This window comes from Cololabis saira, chromosome 10 (genome assembly GCF_033807715.1).
Source record: "Cololabis saira isolate AMF1-May2022 chromosome 10, fColSai1.1, whole genome shotgun sequence".
Classification (NCBI taxonomy): domain Eukaryota; kingdom Metazoa; phylum Chordata; class Actinopteri; order Beloniformes; family Belonidae; genus Cololabis; species Cololabis saira.
In genome coordinates, this window is record NC_084596.1 from 39,425,755 (window position 1) to 39,438,941 (window position 13,187).

Genomic DNA, 13,187 nt, shown 5'->3' on the forward strand with positions numbered 1-13,187 from the left:
CATCAGAAAGACGTCTTGAATAAACAGAGGCTCCCACATTAACCTGGATAAGACTCTGATACAATACAACTCAGTTTAACTGTTTACATGAACTATGAACAGAAATCAGGGGTCACCTGCCGCTGCTGTTGTGGAATTAATCTTAAAACCCAGTCAAAGGTTAAATCAACGATAAAATCTGCTATCATGGGGGTGATAAATACGATCCAGTTATTCCAAATTTAGTAAAATATGTCCCGTTGTGTTTTTAGTTGGAAGGTCAGCTTTTCCATCCTAAAAATCTCTAAGGCAAGGCAAGTTTATTTGTACAGCACAATTCAACACAAGGTAATTCAAAGTGCTTTACATCAACGTTAAAAGCAGCAAGACACAATTAAAACATAAATAACAAATAAAATGAAGTAAAATGATAAAAAAGAGGTAAAATAATAAAAAGCACAAGTTGTTAAAAAGTAAGGGCAGTAGAGTACAGACAGTACATCTCATTCTTAAAATTGCAAGAATTACGTTTCTATACGGTCAAAATGTACAAAGACCGGGTCAAATACAGTATTACAAAAGTAATCTGTGCCGATTCATGCGGTGAATCAAACCAATTTGACAATTCTACGTTTATGTCTACGTCAGGGGTCAGCAACCCGCTCTAGAGCCGCTCTAGTGGCTCCTTGGAGCTTTTTCAAAAATGTTTGACCTTTTTTTTCTTTTTTTTCCCTTTTTTTTCCTTTTTTCTTCTTTTTTTCCTTTTTTTTCTCTTCTTTTCTTCCTTTTTCCTTTCCTTTTTAATCTCGATATTTTGACTTTTTTCTCAACATTTTGACTTTTATCGACATTTCGACTTTTGTCTCAAGATTGTACTTCAACATTAATCTTGACATTTCGACTTTTTTCTCCAAATTTCAACTTTTTTCACAACATTTCGACTTTTTTCTCGACATTTGGACTTTTTTCTTGAGGTGCATTATGAAAAAAAAAAATCTTCTCCCAGTTATAACTAATATAGAAACATGCATTCATTCTAAGGCTTATACAAGACTTTTCATTTTTTGCAGCTCCAGACATATTTGTTTTTTGTGTTTTTGGTCCAATATGGCTCTTTCAACATTTTGGGTTGCCGACCGCTGGTCTACGTCTATTCTATTAAGGTAATACCAATCCAGTCCTCTAGAGTAGCTGGGGTTAGAGTTAACCATCTCCTGGTAATTGCTTTCTTACTTGCCATTACGAGCATTTGGACCAATTTTATCTCTCGCCTACATTCCAAAAAAGTGTTTATTATTTTGTATGCTATGGCATAAACATGGACGTGTCACGGCGGAGAGTTGGCACTGGACCTTCTCAGGAGGCGGTACAGTTTTCCGTGAGCGCATGTGGCCGTGGGCCCGGCGGCGTGGCCGCCCGGCTCGGGGGACAGGTGGGCCATGTCCTGGGTCAGCTTCACCAGGCCCACGATCAGAGCCCCCCCGCCCAGCATCAGGCAGGGCCACAGCAGCCCCAGCAGGACCCCCCCCAGGGTGTACGTCTGCTGCACGATGGCGCGGCCCCCGCCGTCGCTCAGGCACGTGGAGTTGGCTCCCAGCTGGCTCTCCAAGCTGCTTCTCACTTTCTGCACTTCCTCCTGGAGACGCTTTCTGTCCATTTGACATTTTGGTATGTAAAAGCACTGTGAAAGACAAATATATGGATGTAAGTGTTGGCTTTCTTACATGAGTGGTGTGTTACGGTCAGCAACACGGACTTGATGTAGTTTCTGTAGTTTGTCTTAATGTTAATTATCTGTTTTAATTTGTACGTACTAGGGCAATGTGCAATGCAACACGCACTTTGTACTGTATGTCACACAACTTGGATACTCTCAGTACCATAATATTACCATCGCTGGTATTTCATTATTGTACTATGCATTTTTTGCTCAAGTCAATTTAAACTCAAGTCAATTTAGATACAATCCATACTGCTTTTAAATGCTGCTAAATATATTTTGCTACTATGTATCTTTTATGTTTGTTCCCTTGTTTGATTGTAATGTTTGACTGAGTTGTTTTTATGTTTTCTGTGGGGACTGCGGGTGGAAACTAGCATTCCTGCTAAAATCCGGTGTATTTACAGTAGTGCATATTAATGTAGTGTTCATTAATATGCATTGTCCCGTCTAAAATAAACTTTGATTTGGTTTGATAACAATCACTTGCTGCTCTGGGACTGAAAAGATACTTAAACAAGTAATTTTATGACTTCTCCTGAGGATTGTAGCCAACGGTTTGTGACACAATAGGATAGAATAAGCATGATTTTACATCTATGTTCACAGCGGTTAGTTTAGGGGGCAGAGCCACGTTGACCGGCTGACTCCACCCCTTTAAAACTGTCTGTCAACATTTGTTCTTTGGTTCTTTTAAATGGAGTAGCTTTGAGCTAGCCGCTTCAGGCGTATGTGAAGTTGGGTGGAGGTAGAGCCATTTCAAGTCTGGGTCTGTGATGTCACACCACCCCCCAAATCTGAATGTTTCACAATGGAAATGACCCAAAGTCACGGGTTTGTGTATTCTGGTGGGTCGTGACTCAGGTCAATCCTCTGAAGCACAATGTATGAATCTTGCACAATAAATCTCCTAACAACTTGTGCTTTTTATTATTTTACTTCTTTTCTTATCATTTTATTTCATTTTATTTGTTATTTACTGTTTAATTGTGTCTTGACACTTTTAATGTTGATGTAAAGCACTTTGAATTACCTTGTGTTGAATTGTGCTATACAAATAAACTTGCCTTGCCTTATAATCATTTGCCCTCAGATTCCTGCAACTAAACTTGGATGTACATTCCAATAAAGGTTAGGATAAATGATAACATGCCTCTGAAGTTTGACTTTTTGCACCATTACAATACTTATAGGCAACTAGTCATCATATCTCCTGCTCTCTGAAACACATGTTAATGCTCAATAGTACACATATATGCTTCTTTAATATATTTGCATTATACTAAGATGCATTCATTTTCAATGGCTTTTGTCCTTAATGGCTTTTCCCCCTTACATTACTTTTACTTTTATACTTTAAGTAGTTTTGAAACCAGTACTTTTATACGTTTACTTGAGTAAAAAACTTGAGTTGATACTTCAACTTCTACAGGAGTATTTTTAAACTCTAGTATCTATACTTCTACCTGAGTAATGAATGTGAATACTTTTGACACCTCTGCTGAACAGCATGTAAACTCAGACAAGTGATTGGGTCTTCTGGATGTCTTTATCTGATACGATCAGAAATCTGATTTCTTTCTTTTCTTTTCTTTCTGCTGCATGTAAACTGAGTGAAGTTCAAGGACATGACATCTTACAGGTCTGGAGTTCTCTAGGACAGCGATGATCCTTCCTTGGCAGTCAGCGGCTCACACAGGCCTCAGAGCTGATTTGGACCGCTTTGTTCATACAAGGCATAGACAACAGAATCCCTGAACTTGGAAGCTGCTATAAATCCCTACCTCGGTACCGAGGAGGACAGATTCCTCGTCAAAGTGGAGCAGAACCCCCCAGCTGGAGTGGTTGAGGTTAACGGTGGCCCTGAGGCACGGCGCTGTGCTCACACCTCTGCAGTCCACCCACTCTTCCAGGATGTGGGTCTGCAGCAGCACGCAGCTCACCTCCTGCCAGGAGCTGCAGACAACCAGGGGGAGAGGTTAGAGAGGCCGGGAACAGGCTCCCAGCAGGCACCGCTCACCGCCACGGAGTCCTGGAGGAACAATACTGTACACCGCTATTGAAACTAATTACATGATTAACAGTGAAATTCTTTGGAGGATTAGAAACAACACATCATACAGCATAATGGGCCATACAATAATCAGCACCTTAACTTGAGATGTGATGGCGTTATTTGTTTAATTTGCCGAACCAGCTAGTCGCATCCTGTTCTGGTATTTCACTGATGGGCCTACAACACCTCCAAAGATAAGATAAGATAATCCTTTATTACTCCCTTAATGGGGAAACTCACCTTTTAGCAGCAGTACACTTAACACACACATGCAGGAACGGGGGTAAGTAAGTTAGTAAGTAAGTAAAAAATATATATAATTACAAGATCTAGACCAGGGGCAACCCGCGGCTCTAGAGCCGCATGCGGCTCTTTAGCGCCGCCCTAGTGGCTACTGGAGCTATTTCAAAAATGTTTGACTTTTTTTTTCAATTTTTTCTTCTTTTTTTCTCTTTTTTCTTCCTTTTTCCTTTTTTAATCTCGACATTTCGACTTTTTTTCTTGAAATTTTGACTTTTTTCTTGACATTTTGACTTTTTTCTCAAGATTGTACTTCAACATAAATCTCAACATTTCGACTTTTTTCACAAAATTTTGACTTTTTTCTCGACATTTCGACTTTTTTCTTGAAATTTCGACTTTTTTCTCGACATTTCGACTTTATTTACGAAATTGACTTTTTTTCTCAACATTTCGACTTCTTTCTCAAAATTGTACTTCAACATTAATCTTGACATTTCAACTTTTTTCTTGAAATTTAGACTTTTTTCTCTTTTTTCTAATGAAAAAAAAAATCTTCCCCCAGTCATAACTAATATAGAAACATGCAACATGTGTTGCCTTCATTCTAAGGCTGATACAAGACTTTTCATTTTTTGCGGCTCCAGACATATTTGTTTTTTGTGTTTTTGGTCCAATATGGCTCTTTCAACATTTTGGGTTGCAGACCTCTGATATAGACAGTATATACATTGGGATGGAAATAAAAGTAGTGCGAAGGAAAAAAACAGTGCAAAAAAGCAGGTAGAATGAGTGTGAGGTAGACAGACAGATATTGCATAGATATTGCACATCTTGTTATTGCACATGTTATTTATTGTCCGTTAACTACGGTGATCAGGCCTGGTTTTAGAGTCTGATGGCAGCGGGGAGGAAGGACCTGCGATGTCTCTCAGTGACGCATCTCAGGTGACGAAGCCGGTCACTGATGGAGCTCTCCAGGGCTCTGACAGTTTCATGAAGGGGGTGGGAGACATTTAGGTTTGCCACCCGTCCCTTTAAATACGGAATTGTTACGTAATTGGGAATTAAAAGTTGCGTTCCGTATTGAACCAATAAGGACATATATTATGCTCTTATTTATTGATGTCATAATATGCAGGTGGAGGTCGGAAAATTAGAATATATTGCAAAACTTCATTCGTAGTAAATTCAACTAAAGGTGTAACAAATATATTATTTCCCATTACATTCAAAGTGAGATATTTCAAGCCTTTATTTGTTATAATTTTGGTGATTATGGCTTTTGAAAAATAAAATAATAAATATAAAATATAATATAAATATAAAAAATCTCTATATTATGAAATCAATAAACAATTGAATCATCAAAATTATAACAAATAAAGGTTTAACATACTGTATCTTGCTTTGCATGTAATGAGACTATGTAATGTATTAGTTTCACCTTTTAAAAATTGAATTATTGAAATAAATTAACTTTTACACCATATTCTTCACCTGTATCTATATTCTACATCTGGGCTGATGTGGACATACATAGCATAGGAGGCTATTTCAGTTGCTAGTATGGTTGTCTGTCTGTACAGTCATGCAAGTTCAATGCTATTAAAGCACTTTAAACTTTAAATCAAAGCATTTAGTTTTTTAATATAAAATAAATACATTTCTATGCAGTTTAGAAGTTTTGGGGATGTCCCTTTTTTTGGCACCTGCACTGCTGAAACGGGGCGTCCCTTATTTCTATTTCAGAAAGGTGGTGACCCTAGAGACATTGTCCATGATGGAGGACAGCTTAGCCACCATCCTCCTCTCCCCCACCACCTCCACAGGACCGAGACTGCAGCCCAGGACAGAGCCGGCTTTCCTCACCACCTTGTCCAGTCTCTTCCTCCCTGCTGCTGTGATGCTGCTGCTCCAGCAGACCACCCCATAGAAGATGGCCGACGCCACCACAGAGTCATAGAAGGTCCTCAGGAGGCCGTCCCTCACTCCAAAGGACCTCAGTCTGCGCAGCAGGTGGAGTCGGCTTTGGCCTTTCTTGTACAGAGCCTGAGTTTTTACAGTCCAGTCCAGTTTTTTGTTGAGGTGAACACCCAGGTACTTGTAAGAGTCCACTATCTCTATGTCCGTTCCCTGGATGTTCACCGGCGAGGGGGGGACTTTGCGCCGGTGGAAGTCCGCCACCAGCTCCTTTGTTTTCCCAGCATTAATCTGGAGGCGGTTCCGCTGGCACCAGTCCACGAATCTGTGGTTCAGTTCTCGGTTCTCCCTCTCATCTCCGTCGTTGATGAGACCGACAATGGCGGAGTCATCCCAGAACTTCTGGAGGTGGCCGTTTGTGGAGGTCCAAAAACCAACATCTGGCATCCCAAGCGTACCCTCCTCCTCGTTAACTCCTTCCTGTCTTAGTCACTTGATAGCTAAGAGTGTCACGGCCTTGAGGTGTAGTTGTTAGGAATCTGATGGTTCATTTGTGCGGTCCAGCTCCGCTGGCAGAGGCCCAGATCATGTCCACGTGTTTCTCTAAGCGTACGGCTTGCTTGACGATGCTTGGGGGCCTTTCCACAGTACCATAGATCATGATCTGTGCTCATTAGGTGAGTAGGCGAGTTTTGTGTTTGGATTCTGCGTCTAGCGGGCCTAATTATCTTCTTGTAGACGGAAGTTTTTGAGTTTTGCTGCTTGTACGAAGACTGAGGTGCCAGATGTGTGGGAAGTAAGGGTTCTCTTGATAGTTCCTATAGGAAATGTGTCCGTCGTTAAAGAATCAGACTGTCTGGTGACGAGTAAAGTAGCCGTTACGCCGGGATAGGACCGGTTTGACTGTGCTGTGATGGATCGTCTCCATTTCCTGGTCATGTGAATTGGAAACACATTGTTGTCAGTCCTGCAGATGACGCCAGAATGGAGTTATTCATCTGTCCTAAACCCTCAGGATCAGTCCGGATCAGGCCGGGTCAGTTTCTTTTGCTGCAGGTTCATGGGGTTGTCCGTGGGTCCCTCTTTTAGCCTGTGCGACATTAGCAACAACAAGTTTGCTCCCAAATCAGACCACTTGCTGTTACATGTCAGCCAGCTCTCCCATCTTAACCTAAACCCGAGAGCTCATGTGGTTTTCCTCCCCGCCTTAGTCAGCAGTCGCTTGTTGTCTTGAGAGTCAGTCGGGATCGTTTTCAGCCTCATTTTCACTGCACTTGTGAGAAAATGTTCCCTGAAGTGTGCGTGCGATGCCTCCACCGCACCACTCACATAAAGGCAGATGCCCTTGAAGCAACACAGACGCTCGGGCCTCTTTATCTATGGACTGATTGACCTTTCCATCATTTTAACCTTGGTAATGGGACATTTACAGACCCTCACAGCCCACATCAGATGTGGAAGCAGTTCCGTCTTTCAGAGAGGTGATATCAGCGCTGGCCTACGGGGCCGTGTACTAGGGGCCGACGCTGCAGCATGTCAGAGTTATCTCGGCAGGCGTTAATACGCTTGACCTCATAGGTCGCTTCAAAAGCATCGGGATGAGGAAGTAAAAGCCAGCAGGTGTCCGGTGCTGGGAGAGACCGACCAGAGAGGAAAGGAATGAAACAAAAACAAAGGTCTTTCTTTCTTGCTTGAATAAGAGACTCTGCTTAAATTCTTGTGAAAAAACGTGATAAACCATAACTGAATGTAAAGAAATCAGCCTGGAACAAAATAGAAGGTAGTGGATGCTATTTTAATTTCAAATAGCGTAAATGATATTTATTATTTAATTCAGCTTAATGACGAGTTGTTGTTTTGGAACAAAAAAAAAAGGACGCTTTACGATCATTTCCACGGAAAAATTAACAGTTTAAGGCTGAGTTATGCTTCTGCGTCACACCAACGCAGAGCACACGCCGCAGCCGTGACGCCGTGCTGAACCCTTCAGACTTCTCCGTCACTCCATTTGGTCGCGGTGCAGTATCCCCCGCGACCGCTAGTTAGCGATCTTTTTCTGAATGGTTTATCCGACTTTTTCCGGTCACAGTAAATCAAAGAGATAAGGACAACTATTGTGCAAAAAACCAAAACAAAAAAAATCACATATAAACGAAGAAAAGAGCCCTGAAAGTTCACTACTGCTTCAAACCGGAAACCGGAAATGCGTTGCTTTCAAACGAACCAATCACAGCCCTCTCGGTCTGCGTGTGGACGGCGTCTCGTCGACGCGTAGTTACAATTTTCGGGAGGTGCACGTCAGAGACGGCGCAGGTGACGGCGTGTCCTCTGCGTCGATCCAAACCACACGCCGTAGACACGGCGCCATATTGACGCAGAAGCATAATTCAGCCTTTAGTTTGATTTTAAAAAGTGAGGTGATAACTTTGACCTTAACTGTAATTGTGACTTTAACTGTAAATTGCATTAAAAACAAACAAATAAATAAACAAAAACAACAAAGGAATGTATTTCCTAAAACTGATGAAGAGCTGAATGTCAAAAACACTCCTTGGGTCCTGATGTTGGTTGGATCAGGTTATTGGTGGTAACTTACAGTATAATGTTTGTTGTCATTCTTGTTTGTTAATAGAAGATTTGAGTTTTATGATGAGCCAATAATAATAATAATAATTATATGAATAATAATCTACGGGTCAGGCCCCCAGGTCGGGCCCCTGGCAACTTCACCTTACTGTTTTGGATCTTGGGAGAGTTATTGTATTTTCAATTTTTTGTCATTTCTTTCAGATGATTAATAATTTAATTGAATAGAATAGAATAAAATATAACTGAACTGAACTGATCCATCCTTTCTATACACTGTTATTCACATGTAGGGTCACAGGCAGGTTCTCCCCGTGCTTGCGTGGGTTTCCTCCGGGTACTCCGGTTTCCTCCCACAGTCCAAAAACATGCATACTAGGTTAATTGGTGATTCTAAATTGCCCGTAGGTGTGAGTGTGCTTGGTTGTTTGTCTCTATATGTGGCCCTGTGATGGACTGGTGACCTGTCCAGGGTGTAACCCCCGCCTCTCACCTGAAATGAGCTGGGATAGGCTCCAGCAGACCCCCGTGACCCTGCAAAGGATAAAGCGGGTATAGATAATGGATGGATGAGTCACGGGGAACAGCTGCAGCCGGTCCCAGCTACACCTGGACAGGTCACCAGTGTGCAAATAGAGCTATGTAAAATGTTGGTGCCCTAGACAAGATATTTTCTGTCGCCTCAAAAACACTCACTCACACATCTCACCACACACCCACTGCTAACACCTGACCAGACAGATATAGTAGAGATGGACAAATGACTTACTTCATTTGGAAATACACAACATTTTTTAAATTAGCTTTTATAAGGAAAGGGTTTTCTGGAATATGTGTTAAATCAGTGGTTCCCAACCTTTCCCAACTCAGAGACCACTTTTATGTCTCAAAAATGTTGGCGGCCCACCTCCAAACTTTTTAATTCCCCCTGTTGCTAGCCAGCTATCCATCTTTATACTCCAGTTTCAGGTATCAGCATCAAACGTAAATAAGTCAAGTTCAATGCAGTCCCGCTGCAAAGTGGTCCGACCGATAACAACAAAAGTTCCTATTGCTCATTTGCTTGTCATATGTCTAATACTTGAAGGAAAACAAAACGAAATAATGAAAATAATATTTAAACATTTTTAATATCATTTTAAACATAACTGAGTTTTAACATTTAAAACATTATTCTGTTTATTTTTATATAATTATATCCCCCCACAGAAATCATACTTTTTTGGAAATGATTTGGCGGCCCACTTGCAATACCTTCGCGGCCCACAGGTTGGGAATCACTGTGTTAAATAAATGGATCGTCACCCTTTTGACCATTACCTGTTCACATACGGTTTGACCGTGTTGATGCCGACCACGAAGAACATGAGCACAGAGAAGGCCATCATGGTGAAGCCGAGCAGGACGGCCCGGTCCTCCCCGACGCTGGACACCAGCCTCTGGGTCCGCATGGCCGGGCCCCCCCGCCCATCCCCTCTCCGACTCCGGTCGTGGTCCTGCCCCGCGGCGGTGCAGAAGGGCTCCCTGGGCCTCCGGGACAAACACAACCTCTCTCACAGGGGGGAAGGTGGACGGCAGGATCTATTTTTTATTTATTACGGATCCCCATTAGTCCTCACTGTGGTGAAGACTATTCTTCCTGGGGTCCAACATTGCAAAACAATAAAATACAATCCTTATAATTAAAACATAGCTAAATCTAAACAAAAATTACCTGAGATGTGATGGAATTCAACCCTTAAATTGTTGAAACCAGCCAGAACCAAACAACAACAAATATTCCATTTTACACACTACCATTTTAAACCAACTAAGACCCCGTCCACACGTAGCCGGGTATTTTTAAAAACGAATATTTCCCCCCTCCGTTTATAAAAAAATTTGCATCCACACATAACCGAAGATCTGCGTTTTCGACCACATTCATAAGCATTCTAACCTGTAGATCATCTGGGGCTCCCGGGAAGCTGCACCTCCGCGGCTCCGCGGGCACCGTAGGGTGCGCGTCGCCGCGTACCCTACGGTTGTAGGCTCTGTGTCGGTGTAACGCAGTAAGCGGTTGTCAAGACCAGAGACCATTTATTTAATAGCTTGGAGACTATGCTGGATCATCTGTGGTTCTGTAGTAAACAAAAGTCGCATGTCAGAGCAGATTTGTTGTTGTTTTGGCGCATAATGTGACGTTCGAAAACGCAAAACTCCGGTTGTGTGTGTCTACACGCATCTACATAAACGGAGTTTTCAAAAATCTTCACTTTGCCCGGAGTTTTTTTAAAGCTTCGTTTATTTGCGTTTTCGTGTGGATGACAGGTCAAAACGTAGGAAAATATCTCCGGTTTAGCAGATATCCGCAGATATCCGGCTACGTGTGGACGGGGTCTAACTAAATCTGACTTAATTGCTAAGTACTGCTTTTCTTAAAGGGGACCTATTATGGCATCTAAAACCTATTTTAAACAGGCCTTGAATGTCTTAAAAACAAGCTTTTGATTGTTTTTGCTAAATAAATTAGAAATTCAGCCTATGAGCCATGTCTTTATCTTCCCATTCTCTAACCTCATTATCTATGCAGGATTCTGAGTGGGCGGGGCTATGATAATGAGGCTCTGTGCTGATTGGCTGCCTGAATGACGTGATACACCGCTACGGAAAAATGGAGGAAGCTCCAGCCGGTGGAGTTAGTTGTGGGCGTGGTTTCACGCATCAGAGGCCAACCTATGTAAATCGCATTTTCATTACGTAACGAAAGGGAGCAGAATCTAAACGGCTCGTAGATCCACATCACACTGGATGGCTCATCCGGGCGGCTGTACAGACACTGCAGAATGTGGTTGCTTTCCTCCTTCTCTGATTTGGCAGGCTCAGGGGAGACCACTTTATATATGTTAAAGCAAGAAAACATGTTTTTCATTATAGGTCCCCTTTAATTTACTTTTGAACCTAGCTTTATTGTTGATCATGGTTAAATGTGGTGGAAGCGTATTCCAATATGTTACTGCTCTATACATTGTAGCCTCTTTAGTGCGTTGGTTCTTGGTAGAGGAGAGTAAAGTGAACACCAGAAGCAGATCTGGTTGCAGAGCCATGTTGAGTATTGATGGGTTTTAGATGTGGTAACAAATTGATAGGTTTACCAATATTCCAGATGTTGAAACAAAATGTTACCAGGCTCCACGCCAGCCTTTGGTCAACTTTTATCCAGGACAATCCACTCAACACTCCTCCTAGCAGAGCAGCGGAGAGCGAGGCGCCGCCCTGTTCTGTGGGAGCTGGAGTTTGTCTAAATCCTGCCTTGTAGCACTGGACCATATTGTTGGACAGTAATCAAGACTGGATAGAACTAAAGATTGTAATGCCAATTTTACTATTGAGGCAGTATTCATCACTTTTGGTTGACACAAATCCTTGCAGGTGTTCATACAGACATATATATTATATATCCCCTGCACTTGTCTAGAGTGTATCTCATCTGAACCCATTAGCCCATTCAGCAGTGTTTTTACATCATAATGAAGTCCCAGCAGTTTTTCTAAGGCTTGCTGACGACCCGGTCAGTCATCGGCTCTTACCGTGTCGGCCGGCCGCGGGAGCCCTGCAGGTTGATGTTAATGGGAATGCTGAACGACCTCCGGGGAGAAGTTGCATTTAAGAACATGCCCTGGTCTGTCAAGTACGTCTGTCCACCCAACAATCTCCTCTCTGTCTGAAAGCCAACTCGTCTCAGGCCAACAGGTGATCAGCACACATCTCTTAAAAGCCCCGGTGCAGCGGCCGGCTGAATGCACTACACTTGCACTTTATTCACCGGGGAGCTTCCTGTTGTTTACCCAAGCTCAAAGGTGAGTGCAACAACATCTTCCACCCTCGTGTGTTTCTATAGGAACTAGCACATTAAGGCGGGCGGAGAGCTGCTGGCCTCTCAGTGGGGCTGTGACACTCAGCCGCAGCTGTTTGTGCTGGAAAAGCTCAGCTCAACTTCCCTGCAGACAGTCATGCTACACAAATGGAAGCAGTGCTGAAAAATGCATTTAGATAGAGCACAATAAAGCAAAACATGCGGATGTGTAACAAACAAACGTATTTCATTCCTTTTTCAGTAGGAGGTAGAAGGTACGTACCTATAAATATGAGTGCTGTGACTCTTCATCCCTATTTTTTAACCTGCCGAGCTTGCAGTTTCCCAGAGTTTCTGAACACCGTGTGACACGAGGGCAGGAAGTTGAACACATTCATACAGTATGTGTTATTCAGACAGTCTTCTATTATTCATGTTTTAAAAACATGAAAACAGACGTAGGTTTTAACCTGGAAGTGGTCCATTTAGTTCTACAAGCCCAAGGCTAGGAAAACCATGGCAGCTTGAACACGGAGCAACCTCACATCAAAACAGAAACGTCACACCTTTGTTTACAAACTACTGCAGATGGATCTGTGCACCCATCCACACACATAGCCACTGCTTAGAACTGACGCCAAAAAGTTCAATCATGGTCTCATCAGAACAGAAAATCTAATTTCTCATAGTCTGGCAGTCACTTGTGTGTTTTTTAACAAACTCTATGCAGGCTTTCATATGTGTTGCACTGAGGAAAGGCTTCCGTCGGGCCTCTCTGCCTTAAAGCCCCGACTGGTGGAGGTCTGCAGTGATAGACTTTTACCCCTTTTCCACCAAACTAGTTCCAG

The 13,187-nt window shown here is 42.5% G+C and overlaps 1 protein-coding gene across 1 annotated transcript; it reads right to left on the reverse strand.

Annotated features, from left to right (window-relative positions):
• Window positions 1–1,278: 1,278 nt before the first annotated feature.
• kcnmb3 (potassium calcium-activated channel subfamily M regulatory beta subunit 3) lies at window positions 1,279–12,159 on the reverse strand. Its single transcript, XM_061731266.1, has 4 exons — window positions 12,074–12,159; window positions 9,825–10,028; window positions 3,484–3,655; window positions 1,279–1,660 (listed from the first exon to the last, which is right to left on the reverse strand). The coding sequence occupies exons 1-4, from the start codon at window positions 12,157–12,159 to the stop codon at window positions 1,307–1,309; spliced, it is 816 nt and encodes a 271-aa protein (XP_061587250.1). The 3' UTR covers window positions 1,279–1,306.
• Between the last annotated feature and the right edge of the window lie 1,028 nt (window positions 12,160–13,187).

Coding starts and splice junctions, on each gene's coding strand:
- kcnmb3 (XM_061731266.1), bottom strand. CDS start 12,159: ATGTTCTTAAATGCAACTTCTCCCCGGAGGTCGTTCAGCATTCCCATT. Junction 10,029..12,073: donor TCCCGCGGCCGGCCGACACG/GTAAGAGCCGAT, acceptor CCGGAGGCCCAG/GGAGCCCTTCTGCACCGCCG. Junction 1,661..3,483: donor CTGTCCTCCTCGGTACCGAG/GTAGGGATTTAT, acceptor TGTCTTTCACAG/TGCTTTTACATACCAAAATG.